The following is a 14328-nucleotide window of genomic DNA, read 5'->3' as shown; positions in this document are numbered from 1 at the left end:
TGGGCAGGGACACCTTCCACTAGACCAGGTTGCTCAAAGCCCTGTCCAGCCTGCCCTTGAACACTTCCAGGGATGGGGCAACCACAGCTTCTCTGGGCAGCCTGATCCAGTGCTTCCCCACCCTCATGGGGAAAAATTTCTTCCTTATATTTAATCTAAATCTACCCTCTTTAAGTTTAAAGCCATTATTCCTTGTCCTATCACTACCTCCCCTTGTAAAAACTCCTTCGGCTTTCCTGTAGGTTCTTTTAAGTACTAGAAGGCCACTCTAAGGGCTCCCCTCCCTGGAGCCTTCACTTTGGGCTAATCAACCAACCAGTCCAGGCTAAGGGGGCAAGGGCAGCAGTTAGGGAGCAGGAGAGTTAATTTGGCTTGGTAGATCTGCAGGGATTAGCTGATGCTGGTGCTGGGAGGTTTAAGTTATGTAAATACAGAAGCTGTATGTTCATAAAGAGGCTGCTCTGTGGGCTGGACCTTTGCTGGCTCTGCCCTCTGAGAAGGCAAATCTGTGAAGAGCTGCTGGGGGATCAAAGGGGCTCAGTTTCAGTCTGTGACAGCAATGAGATGTGTTCTGTAAGGCTGGAGGTGAACCTGGGTTAGTTTGCTGGAAAAATGTTGTACAGTACTGCTGTGAACAAATGCTGGAGTAGAAGGAGCTACTGTTCCAAATTTTGTTTTAATTTGTGTGGCAATGATAGTAAAGCCTGTGAAAGGGAGAAGTGGTATGTGAATTCTATCGTAATAGTAAAGACAAGACCTGTAGCTAGGACCGCAGCGTAGTGTGTGTATATATATCCTTCTGAACACTGTGTCTGTGTGTCCATGGTTGGTTAAGGAGAGTCTACAAATAGAGGCATAATTGTGAAGAAGTCTTGAGAGCTGAATCTCTATTGGCTGTGTTTAATTTCTCCTCTTATAAGCTTTATAATGAAATTCCTACCGAGTTGTATAAGTCATGTCTGGAGGACAGCAATGAACATACAGTTGTACCATTTTAATATCAGGTATTAATCTTTAATTCCACATCACAGCAGTCAAGTGAATGGATAAGGGAAAGAAACCTCAAACAAATGGCAGATATTTACATCTAAAATTCACACCACTTATTTGTTGGTTCTGGAAACATGCTATCACAATATATACAATGAAGTACCTTTAGGACACTTGTACAAATTATTTTTTTCCTTTTAATTGATTTCCGTTATAGATAAGATAGCTGTTTTCATTTTACTTTAAACATGAATACACAAAAGAGAAGTGGTTAGAGGTTTTTGCCTTTTTCAAATAAGCACAGAATGCCAGAGGTTAAAAACACATTTACAGGGCAGAATACCAGTCAGACATCACAATCTATACATTTTTTGCTCAATTTCCTGTACAAATACACAGCATTCAAATGGGGGTATTTACAAAAAAGCATGATCAGAGGAAATTTTAAATATCACATAATTTGTTTCCCAAAGGCTCTTGCTCTCTTCCAGCCTCCCCAGTTTTGGCTGGTTCTCCAACAGAAGGGATATGCAATATCCCTTACCTAAAAAAGGGTAAGTTAAAAAGCAAACAGAGGAAAAGACCCAAAAGAATCATAGTCTTGCACACAGTAATAAAACCAACTCGGCCGTTGAAAAAACAAATTTGTAGGATTCAGAGAAACTGTTTTAATTGCTCTTCTTCTACTATTGTAGTCCCTTCTCAATTTTGTTTCAGATGGGGCCAGCAGGTACACTGACGATGGAGAGATTTGTAGCAGTATTCCACCCATTTTCTCCGGAATGCACATGCTCTTTTGTTACGCAAGGAAAACCCAATGAAGGCAAGTACATACTAAGTTTGAATTGGAGTTAAGCATAGAATGACAAGGTCCTGTTGAAAACATTGTGTTACTCTGGGTTTATACAAGGAATCTTCAAATCCTGCGGGGCAAGTGCAACAACTGTTGTTGCTTCTACCTACTCCAGGACTGAGCTTGATGTTGAAATTGTACTATGCTGTAAGACACCCACCCTACAGAGAAGTATTAGGTCCAAGAAGTATTTATTCCAACATTCACAAGATCTTAATAGTAGGTCTTTCTATCTTCTGCCCCCTTTAAGGCAAGCACTGAAAAGGGAGATGGAATACTTGGTAGATATCAGAACAGTAACAGAAATTTAACTCCAGAGAGGCTTAAACTTGGTAAATTCAGCAATCGATTCTGTCCTTCTCTGTGTGGACCTGCCATAAACTGGGTATTTGTCTCCATCATGTGACTGGTCTTCAAACCCTTACAAATACATAGAAATGTCAGACTCCCAAAATGCACTCACTGCTGCAGTAAAATGTCTCTAATCAGGGCAGGATGATACATTTTGAGAGACTGATTAGAGCTGTAGCGGGCAGGTTTGCCATGTCCCATGTTAGTTGCATTCTTAGTTTTGCAAAGTTTTATTTGCAAGACCTCATGCTGTTGTGTTTTGGTTTGGTTTTGGTTTTGTTGTTTGTTGGGGTTTTTTTTCCCAATAAGGAAGCTCAGTAAGTCACTACTTTTAATCTTCCTGCCAAAAAAAAGGGGGTGGGTGAGATGGAATCAAATAGTTCTCTTAAAAACTTCACATGAAGAGTATCAATCAGATTAGAGAATAGCAGATCTGAAAATATTTCACTCATTTCTAAGGAATTACCTTGACTTACCTTTACCAAAAGCGTAATTTTGATATTTCATACATGTTCTATACCAGAGATCCATCTTGGCTCATTAACATTTAAGACTTGTCTTAGCATTGCAAAACTCTTCTTCCTGCTAGAGATGAAATGTCCACTATAGGCCAGGTTTTATTATCATTGTCTTAATTGTGAAGGCTATAATGTTTACAAGCAGCCTATGTTAGTAACAAAATAGAGGAAGCAAGAGAGACTTTGTTCCAGCCAAATAGGCCATTTAAGAAACAAATCTGTAACTTACTAGTTTTGCATGGGCTAGAGCATGAGAAAATAAAAGAAACAAATCCTCTTAAAATCCCCTTCATAAAGCCGCTGAGTCCAGACTCTGTACAGACAGACCATCTTTAGGTTCAGAAGCAATGTACTCTGCCCAGTCACTGTAATTAGAGGTAGTGCTAAAGGTGACCTGTAAAAGATTGATATAATTCTTTTTTTGCTTCTTTATGCTATTTGTAGCATGGGAAACTCAGTGGTTAGGGGAAGAATTGAATATGAAGATTGACTGCTATTCCTGTTTCTGACAGTAATTTATATGATGGAGGCAAGTCTCTTGAATGTGCTTCAGACTTTTCAGTAGTAAGGAGAAGGGTGGTCTGGTCCCACCCTCTGGAGTGTGCTTTGCAATCTGCAAGTGGAAAGAGCTACATGGAAGGCTAAAATGTGTATGGGCATGGTAAGGGGAAGGAACATAGCTTGTTTATCTAAAAACATTAAATATTTGATACTCTCTTGATTGAAAGTTTCTTGAAAAACATGAAAATAGGAATAAAAGATTTCTTAGTGTTCTTTTCAAAGAACAGATCTTGGCTCTATTACCCACAGCATTTTTTCCTGGTTTGTCATGTACTGAACTAAGCAAATTACTGATTAAAAGGCTTGTTTTGTGTTCGTAGGCTTGTACTGTCTTCACCTCTGCATAGTTCTGTTTCTTGGGGGGGGGGGGCGGTTAAACATTCTTCGGCCCTTCCTGGAGCCTGTCAAAAAAAAAAGGTGGGTGGGTGAGGCTGCATTGCTGCCTGAGAAGAAAATAAATCAACCTTCCAGAAGAGAGAAGAAGCTCTTAAAGCTTCTTTATACATTCTAAAGAAGCAAAAGAGGAAACATTTCTTCTTTACAGGTTGCCTTTTAGATCCTGACTCTAGGCTGTACACTATATACTGGGCATTTCTTGAATCTTCATGTTTTCTGCCTACTGTGAGAGATGGAGATTCTTTCTGCACACCAGCTGCAGCGAGTTTTTGGGAGGGACTGAGGACATTATGTTACCAGGGAATGAATCTCAGCTCCTGGGTAATAGACGTTGGTGAAAATTGTGATGTTCAGCCCTGAGGCAAGGATTGTTGGATATGATGCATTTAAGCCATCTTTTCTTTACTGAGTCATCAACCAGCTGTGGCATGAGAAAATCAGCATGGTTGTGCGGGGTTTTTTTCTTTTTGAACTGGAATAGAAATGCTGGTGTCAACAGCCTGCCCAAAGCTGGGCATGGGAAAGGCCTACAATCAGGTTGCAGCTCCAATGGCTACTAACTTCCTCTCATCCTGTAGCACAGATGAATAGCATATGGTTCCAATGAGAAAGCAGGTTGGTTTAGCCAGTGAAAGCAAAATTTAAGAAATCAAACAGTACATAAAAAATAAAGGAGGCGGAGTTTTTTGGAAATGATATCTTGGAAATCAGTGCATCAGCACTGGTTAGATTGCCTCAGCACCCATGAACCAATGCAGGGAAATCACTGCACAGATATGTACAATCCTGCTCTCAAAAGAGCCAATTTCTTCTTAGAATTGCCATCTTTCCACTGCCTGTAGCTCATGCACCTTCCAGCCTGACAGTTCACAGAATCCCTGATTTCAGCAATGAGCTTTCACTTCTGTACAGCAAAGGAATAAGTCCCTAGTGCAACTGCTTCTACTCATGTGCGTCTCAGAATTGGGAGGAAAGCAGTTTCAAAATCAACTTGCCACATTCCCCCCTTCTTCCCCCTCCGCTTAAAATTGTATTTTTCACCTTCTGCAAGTCTCTATGGCTTGTGCGCCATATGAAGTGGTTAAGAAACTGCAGAAGGCATTAACTGTCCACTGCACAGAAAGTTAAAAAACAGAAAGGTGTAAAAAGAAATTAAAAAGGAAAGCAGCGACCTCCCATGCTGGCCCAGTTGCTTTTGTGGGCTCCAGACATAAACTTGCAGCAATAGAAAATCAGTTTGCTGTTCTCCGAGTCCTTATCTCTCGCCTTTGTAGTCAGACCTGGAATGATGACACAAGCCGCTTACCGGAGTTGTCCCTACTGCTCACCGATGCCGTGCTCCCATGCTACCCTGGCCTGCTCCTCCTTCCCACCACTTACTGGTTGGGACACTTTACGATGCAATGGGCGGTGTTTGTCATCATCTTCAATTATCATCCCCTCCTCGTTCTCCATGTTTGGCAGCCGGGAGTGGTAAGGTTTGGGGGGTAGCGCAGGGGGGTCCATGGTGTCCTGAGGAATGACTCCAGATGGAGCAGAGTGGCTTCGGCATGGCTGGGATTTGAGTGACTCTAGGACATCAGGCTCAGAGAGACTGTACCTGACAGGGAGGTAGGGTGTCTCTAGATCTTCATCGGTGTTCCAGGCCTGGCTGGGGACGGAATCCATGGTGTCTGTGCGAGGAGGTGGTTCAGATGAATGTCCAAAATTGCTCTCACTTAAGGAAGAGACACCACTGCTGGCACTGCCGGATAAAGTGGAATTACTTCCATCTAGACCAGACTGTGGACTGGTGGGTGATGCAGGGATAGGATGAAGAGGGGACTGTTCAGAGAAAAACAAAACCAGGTTAAAATTGACAAAGGAGGCAATGCTGCATCTTGTTCTACATTTCAGCTTTTGACAGTGATGTTAACAATGGTGTAGTGCCATTTGTGTTCAAAATGTCAGTGGTTATTGGTTTGTATGTGCCCTCCCCCCTGACTTGTGTGGAAGTACCTCTTGTGGGCAGACAAGTGCACTTAATACCACCAGAGCTGTTAAACAAACAGTAGCCGAGGTGATAATCAGGGTACCTGAAATCACAGCATATGGTGCAAAGAAGGAAAGTGGAAAGGCCTACAATTCTATAGAATTCAACTCTGGAATAGGTGATGAGCTTTCCATGGATTTTTTTTCATGTGTAAGTTACTAGCATGTTAAAAATAGTGTTCCTGTATTCAAAAGTTGCTTGGTGAGAGTGGAGGGGGGGCCTTCAGGAGCCTATTATTTTCCTTCTACATGCCTCTCTGCTCTCCTGCCACTTCTTTGTTACCTTGCGCAGCGTTCGTGCAGGCAGTGCCGGAGGAGCATCACTGAGCTGGTGATGGAAGGCATCAAAGTGCAGGGAGTAGTGTCCTGGAAGGAGACAAGGATCAGAAACAGACTTGTGCTACCTCACTGCAGTGAAAGAGCTGAGGTTTTAGACTCTGAAATGTCAGGTAACAGCTCCAGATGCTGATAACTCCACTCCAACCATGGCTTCTTTGCTGACAGATAACCCTGGAGTGCATCTGTCACATCACAAAATGCTAACGAGAAGTTAACTGCAGTGATAGATTTCCACTCACCCCTGTTATCAAGGATCTCATGGCAAGGCAACAGGCTCATAAACAATGAACATTTGAAGTTGCATTTAATAGCTTTGTAACTTTAAATTACTGCTGGAGATAGTCACTGGCAAGAAGCCAGGCCAAGCTTCAACACTCATGCACCTAATTCTAGTCCCAAAATACACGCAAGTCCATATTAGTATAAGGACTGTAAAAAGAATGTGAGGATTTTGGAAAAAAATAAACTGAAAACCTTGTCCAGTGCTAACCTAGCAGACCAGGAAAGACTTTGAGTTTTGGTTTCTGATTGTTTTTACAGGGGAAAAAAAAGGCTAAGGTCAGCTTTCAGGTGGTCTAGATTTATCTGTGCATGACTGCTGGCATTAGGCAGCAGGCCTGCTGGGCATTTCCTTACCATGGGACAGGCTTCGGGGAGGTACTGGTGGGGCCAAGATGCTCCCAGCGTGGGCAGACAGGAATGGCAGGGCCTCTCGGGTTCCGCTGTCTAGGCTCCAGCTACTGGGTGCTGCTGGCATAGCTGAAGGATTGAAACAGATTTAACTTGGGTAACGTAACAGGGAGTTTGTGGGGCCAGAAGGACTGGCTTTCCGGGTGCTCTTTAGCAGTAAAGAGACAGATTCTAAGGACATGGTGAATGGTAAGATTGAAGGTGTAAAAAGACATCATCTAGTCTACAGTACGTTAAGTTTATAGATTGCTTTGTTAAGGAAGCAAGAGTTAGGTGATTGTGGTGTTAGTCTGCCCATCTCCCTCTATGACCCCCTCCTCTCTAGCAAATTTGAAGAGCAGCAGAATTCTGCTAGGTCTTTTTTTTTCGCCAACCAGCAAGTAAAAATGGAATCTCATTGATGGAACGGCAGCTAGATCTCAGTTGTGAGCTGTTCTGCTTGGTGGTGAATGATGACAGAACAGAAGGGCACTTGTGGAAGAACCCTCGTGAAACATGGGAAGGGCTGTTGCTGCACCACAGTGGCTAAGTGAAGACCGAATAAAGGACATGAGGGAAATTACACCTCAATTTGTTACCAAGGAAATCACAATTTTAAAGCCCCATTTTACCAAGCTACAGAGTTGATAAAAAATTTTGATGACATAATATTTCAAGGCAGCAGTTTGGACTCCTTATATTATGAAGTCACCTGAAGAGATCAAGTTTTTGTTGATCAGGAAGGCTACAGAGTATGATCTTTGTGACTTTGGTTTCTCATAGAAATAAAAGCTACTTCTTTCTAACATGAACATTTTTCAAGATCTTGAGAATTCTGTCAATCTTAAACATTATTAAGATGCACATTCCTTCCTTCCAAACGCACTGCATTGATTCATTCTGAGACGACAGACATGCAATAAGTGTATGTTTATTTAAAAACAAATAAGCAATTTCTTCAGATTAGCAAAGGAAAGAGAAAACAATGTAATTCAGTGAGCCTACCAAAGAAAACTGAGGTTAAAATAGCTTTTTCCATCTTTGGTTTGGAAAAAGGAAGCCTGGAGAAATAAACATGGAGTTAGACTTCTGAAGAGGATTTCTCCTTAATTGAAGTGCCTGCAGCCATTTTTTGTGCGTTTCTTTTCTAAAATGACTTTGGAATATTTTTTTTTCTCTCTTTAGTTCATGAGTTAGCATGAACACAGGCTCCGCAAGACCTAATATTCCCTAAAGTAAAAAAGATCACAAAGCAACAGCTTCATAGGATGGAACAAACCCCATAAAAATATAAAAACAAATGTTGCTTTTAGAGACTCTCTCAAACTGAGAAAGGCATACAAAGATACTAAGAATCTTGACAGAGAACAGGTTGAAATCAAGGGCTCCATCTCAACACAAAAAATGTAACTTTGGATGAATTTTTTGAGCACCCCTGTACATACACCAGAGATCTCTAATTTGCACTACTGCAGCTACTGTCAGAAGGCTAAAACAGATGTATAACAATATAATATAAACAATATAATATAAACAAGATGTATAACCATGTCAGCTAGGCCAGTCTCTCCTACAATATACCAGCATCAAGTGAGAAGACAGAATAAAACCTGATTTGCTTGGCCTATAAAATGACTGTTATGTTTGGTGTTTTGTTTTTTTAAACACTGGGATGCAGCAGAAGAATGTCAAGAAGAGAACATGGTACCCCAGTGCCTAATCCATTTCTACGTTGTCAGTGTTCCCTCATTCAAGGCCGTTTGAGTATTCAGGAATGCTGGAAATCATCCTGAGGTCAGAAGATTTTGGAGAATGTGTGCTGCCTCTTAAAACCAGTGTTTGATCCAAAACACTTCAGGGATGAACCCAGCCAGGGAGCTCCTAGTGCTCTCTCCTAGCCCATCTCTCTCCAGAACGGCATGAAGTGGCTCAGTGGCGAAGTTTCATAAGCAGGGAAGCTGCATTTGAACTGTGCTGCTCTGGATGACTAATGTCACTTTGCTGTCCATGAGAATTACTGAGCAGGGCTTCTGACACAGCAAGGAAGGGGGTGGGAAAATTCACAGGCCATGACTGTTAACAGAAATCAAGGCACATGGCATCCTGACTTACAAAGAGTGATGAGGGTCCAAGGGCTGCAAAAAACACCTCTTAACTGCATTTATGGTACCAACCTGGTTGAAGAGCTGGGGTTCCCATCACACCATCCCATAAGAACAATTATGGAACATCATCTGTGTCTTGCATGGCTTCCCTGGGCCTCTGGAGAGGATTCTCTTTAATCCCCAGCTCTTTGCACTGTATATGACAATTTTGCATAATATCGCCCACAAATACAAATTCAACTATTTTTCCTAGACAGGTAATAAATTTATCTACCTTCCTCTTCCCAGATCTTTCTCCTGTCCAGTATAAAGATCTCACCACCTCTGTCGTATGTTCAGTTCAAACTAACACAGCTAAAATGGAGCTCTTAATCCCTCACCCCCCAGTCTTAAATATCTGTTGTCATCATTCATTATTGTCAGCAAGTCATCATTCTGCCATTTATTCAAAACTGTAGGTTGGCTTTTGGTTTCAATCTGGACCGCTCTGTAAGGCTGTCACATTGTTAAAGTAGTGGATTCTGATTTATTAGACACTGTAAAAAGATACAATTTAGTTCAGGCACAGCTACTGCAACAAAAATCCTGATAAAAGTTAATGGAGTGCATTATGTAGGTCAGACTAGAGAATTGTGATGGTCTTTCCTGGCCTCAAAAATCTTTTAAGATACCGTTTTCCCTAGCCATATACATGGCTGCTGCTGGCTTAGGCAGCCTTGTCTCAGATGTTGACTCATGCATTTTGCCCACTTCTGCTTTTTCAGAATACTACCTTTCAAATAATTTTTTTGAGCCCATCGCTTTGTCCATGGCACCCCTTTTGCAAGCTCCTCCTTTTCTGTTACACCAAACTCCTCCTCTCTTTTTTCTTTTCTTTTTTTTTTTTTTTTCCTGCAGGGTCTCTGCCTATTTTTGCAAAGCAGTGAGTTAAAAAAACTACACATTACTAATGCTAAACTTAAATAGAGAGGGATTACAAGAAATGTTAATATTTTGAACAATAAATGCGTATTTTAAAAAAGCAGTATATCTCGTTTAAAAATACGGTCCAAATCTTGCACTCTTCTTTTAGATAACTTCTCGTTTGCCACTTTGGAAGTTCTGTTCATAAAGGCTGCAGGTTTTGTTTCAATGACAAAATGTTAAACTCAGACAACTTTCTGAAATAAAGAGGCTTGTGCAACTCCACCCTTCTGTGAATGATGTGAAATGGCTATAGGTTGGCAGAAGGCCCAGTTAATTAAACTGTTAATGAAAACAATGTGAGAGAATGCACACTGCCAGGAAATGTAGAAGCCCATTCGTTACTTGCAGTAGCGTGACCAGAGTAATAATATTTTAGAAGGCATGCATGCCAACTAGGAAACAAGAGTTACCTTTATCAGCCACAGACAGGTTGGGATCACTGCAAGGTTTGCATGGTCCAATCATTTGCTGGATGAAGGCGCGTTGGAAATTTGGAGGCTACGACAGGAGCAAGCACAGAAAAGTTAAAAGAAAAAGTTACAGCTGGCACAGAACCCTGGGGCTTTCAGTTCATTTTTTTTTAAGCAACAAAAGTGTTTTAACTAAAAAAATCACGGAAACCTGTGTGTACATTAGCGAGTGCTGCAGTGCAACACCAGTGGATCTCTGGAGTGTAACAGTGCTGAGAACCTACAGTTCATGCTGCTTGTGTTCCCTCGAGGGGTTATTTCCAACTAGTTCTAGTCTGGTCCTGTGCCCATGATCAGCTTGAATGCATGATGTGCCCTTCTGGAGCTTTACCTTTGCTTTGGTTTCATTTGAAAGAACGGAGTTTGCACGCTCTGAGGCAGTTCTCTGAGGTGAACTGAAGTGAGATAAGTGGACATGATCAGCAGATTCCCTTCAAAGTGCGTGCCAGGGCCAGATTAAAATGCTTACATGCAGGCACGCCCCGAATTTTTCAATTTGTCCATAGAAAGTAGTAGATAAGGTTGGAGACCCTGTATCAGTATATTATTTCAGCCTCTCATGGTTTTTGATACTTCTGGAAATCACTGTAAAGCTATTTAGAATCAACTTTGGGGCTTGAATGCAGGATGGCCATAGTTCTAGAAAAATAGGTAAATAAAGTAGTATGACTGCTTGCAGTGGATCAAGGCTCATAGGATAAAGTCGGGAAGTAAGAAGACTCCATTTTCACAGTGCCTATCTGCAATTTTAACAGTCATTACAGTTTGAATCACTTGACTACCAAACAGGGTGAATATGAAAAGTTCTGTGTTGCCTCTGAAAATGATCCTAAGTAAGTTGTTGTGCTTTCCAGAAGTGAAGAGGGAAATTTAAAGTGGTCAAAAATAGTAAAAATAAAGTCACAGTTTCAGGTGGTTGAACTGCCATAAAAGAAATCAGATTTGCTACCTGTCCGTTTTCCATGATAGCTGCAGGATACATGGCACTGCTGGGTCGGTCCCGATGGGCTGGCAGCAACATCATCATCTCCCGAGAGTGGCGGTACTTATCTGGTAGAGAGGGAGAGCCTGTAAACAAGTGAGAATAATCACGTACACGTGACAAACAACAGCCATGTGTCCGCATGCCCAGGGATCTAGTCCTCCTTTGCAGTTTGGTCAGACAGATGATCGTACAGGACTCAAGAAAACATGGTGCCGAGCCCACTAAGCAGCTAAGAGTTGGTGTGGTGCATAGCACAAAGATGAAATAAGAACTGGTTTGTTATATACAATTAAGGACATACCACATGAGATATATAAGATGTGTGCATCCCTAGTTGGATGTGGCAAAGTGCTTCCTCTTAAAACAAACAAACAAAAAAGTGGGCATCTGTGCGGAACTGGCTGCAGCCGTGCTGTACAGTGCCTAAGGCTCCCTTGCCCCATAAAGTAGTGTAGTTATGCCATAAAATTGTGCATTTTAGAACTGAATGTGGAAGAAAGAGATAAAAGCTTGAGATACATCATTCAGTGAAAGCAGGAAGCTACTTCATTCCTCAGTTCTGGTAGAGATAGTCTGAGGCGTTGCCATTTAGTTAGTTGGTGATACCTTGGTTAGCTTCCTCTTTGTTAAAGCAAAAAAAAAAACAATAAAAGAACTGTCTATAAATGTGAGTGGCACTTTGCTTATAATGCCACTGGGTAATGGATGATTACCACCGAGTGTGCTGGTATACTGAGCCATTTTATGACAACAGGACATTTACCAATGCTTAAAGTTAATAGTAGGAATGTGCTTGACTTAACTATTAGTTATCTGTGTAGTTGTCATTTAAGATATTGAGGTATTTCATGTAAACAGCTTCCTGGTGCGTGGAATTACTTGGGACTCATCCTTCAAGATGAGTGCCACATAACAATGTGCCTCTGATATGGAACAGCTGACAACGTATTTGCTAGAAGCATGATTCCCATTCGTGACTTCCGAAAGTCTGATACTACTGATAGACGCATCCATTGGGATACACAATATTAGGCAGGAATTGATGTTCTGAAGCTGCTGGAGTGAGCATTAATGTGCACTGATTATTTCATTGCGTCACAAACACGCACTTAACAGATGGCAGCACACAGCGCATCACAGAGCCATGCCGGCTTTTGGGGAATACATGCCCCCTTTTGCAAACTTTCCACAACCACACACGTTACCTGAACAGCACTCCAATGTATGAGCAAAGGCATTGGTGCTGGTTAATGCAGCTTTTACCCCAGCAAAAGCAAACATGCAGTTTTGGGGACTGATATTCAGTACACAGTGGAAGGAACAATGTGTCCAGCAGAATGCAGGATAAGGTCCTACAATGGCAACAATTCCATCAGGGGTGGCAGGTCCCAGATTAATCTACACCCCCCACCCTGACATGAACAGTCGTGAAGTATCTGCATTTCTCCCCAGACATGAAACAGAAACATAGTTAGACGGCATTATTTGCTCTTAGATACATCAGCTTGGAAAACACAGTGTTAATGCTTTATGCTGAGTCTCTTTTACTCACACATCACAGATAATCCTGTTTCTGCATGACAAATGCAAAGATACTGGAACTTTTAGGTGTGCCCAGAACTACCTCACAGCACAACCCACACTGTAAACTTTTCCCTTTTATTATCTTGTCATCCTTGTTCTTTTATATCCAAGATGCAAACCACCTGTTTGTGCCATCAGTTTATATAGGTTTATTCCTTTTAGCTTGTAGCTTGGTACACTTGATGTGTGCAGCACTGTACATACTGTTAATGAGAAAGGAAAACCTATGCTGAAGCCAGAGGTAGTTTTTCTTTTTTTAATTGTGAAAGTGTTAATCCATTTGCGACAAGTATTAGTTTTAAGGAATGAAACTGAAAATTAATGTAGTTAAATTCCAAACTCAATCTTTTCTCCTGATTCATCATTTTCGTTACTGTTATGAAAACAGTTTGCTCCTGCACCAAATCATAACTTTTTTTCTTTAAGAGAGAGGTTTTTAATGTACGTAAATGGGTTCTTGCAAAGTGCCAGATGACACTGGGACTCATTTTCTACACCTGAAAAAGGGGGCTGTGTTGAGGAGGCAGTAGGGATGCCTTAAGAGGTGAGTCATCAAGTGTCAAATGGGAGTTGCTTTTAGAGTGCATCTGAGGAGTCCCAAACATATTTTAAATGAAGTTACTGCAAAAAATGAACTCACGCCTAGTTCTTTCCAGGCCTTTTTGCGTTACAATTTCTACTTAACTAACATATTTTAACTTAATAATTCTTTAACTCCAGTAAGGTTAGAGCAGCGCCTCATGAGTCACCTCAAATTAAGCCAAAACAAACTCTGAATTTCTTATTGATCCTCCATACAACAACTGTGTTGCTTTCTTGGTAGGGACGAAGCTATACAAGGGTCGAGCCAGGTGCGAACTGAAAGACACATACTTATGAATCTGAAAAAGAGTAACTAGTGATGTCTTTGTCTTTAGCACAGAATTAGAAAATTCTTACTGTATTCTGATGACAATTCCACTTAAGACTTTCGCTCTAACTTGTGTATATTATAACTAGTGTAAGGCTGCTGCTTTAATCTGCTGTTCAGTGATGTGATCAAATCATTAATCTACTGTCTTGATGACTATCCTTCACATGAAATTATTTTCTTTGGACAAGCCAAATAATTTGCTTGTGTTGCTGTTTGAAACGTTAATAAAAGGGTAATTTTTTGGAAGTGGAGAATTAGAAGTAAGATTTAAATTCCTGCTGGATTCTTTATACAAATGGCCATGGCTTCCTTTGGTTACTAATGGAATTAATCTATATTATAAAGATAGCTGTCTCCTCAGAACAGTGCTAGTAGCTGAGCTCCAGAAAGGACTCTGCAGTTAAACAGAGAAGGTGGTATAAGTATCTGGATAATGCGATAGTGGTTTTTCGGCTCTATGTAATTGTTTGAATCAATGAGAGAAGCATTTAAATATCTGACAGAAACCTAGAAATCCTTGGTAACCATGCTCCGGTTAAATCCATGGGTGACAAAGATGCTAAGTTGATAAATTTAGGTGGCCTGTACGAAATTAAT

The 14328-nt window shown here is 41.2% G+C and overlaps 1 protein-coding gene across 5 annotated transcripts in view; it reads right to left on the bottom strand.

The window, feature by feature from the left end:
- Positions 1–1019: 1019 nt before the first annotated feature.
- Positions 1020–14328, bottom strand: part of DOCK3 (dedicator of cytokinesis 3) — a 211569-nt gene continuing 198260 nt past the window's right edge. For 4 of the 5 annotated variants that reach the window (XM_065642384.1, XM_065642386.1, XM_065642388.1 and 1 more), the window contains 5 exons: positions 11199–11317; positions 10190–10277; positions 6676–6798; positions 5984–6066; positions 1020–5493 (listed from right to left, as the gene is read on the bottom strand). In XM_065642384.1, coding sequence (XP_065498456.1) covers positions 4987–5493; positions 5984–6066; positions 6676–6798; positions 10190–10277; positions 11199–11317 — 920 coding nt within the window. In that variant the 3' untranslated portion in view covers positions 1020–4986. The remainder of the gene's footprint in view (positions 5494–5983; positions 6067–6675; positions 6799–10189; positions 10278–11198; positions 11318–14328) is intronic. The other variant, XM_065642387.1, reaches the window with a different exon arrangement.

The sequence above is a fragment of the Caloenas nicobarica genome, chromosome 11 (assembly GCF_036013445.1).
Source record: "Caloenas nicobarica isolate bCalNic1 chromosome 11, bCalNic1.hap1, whole genome shotgun sequence".
NCBI classification, from domain to species: domain Eukaryota; kingdom Metazoa; phylum Chordata; class Aves; order Columbiformes; family Columbidae; genus Caloenas; species Caloenas nicobarica.
This window is presented reverse-complemented; position numbering and strand designations above follow the sequence as displayed.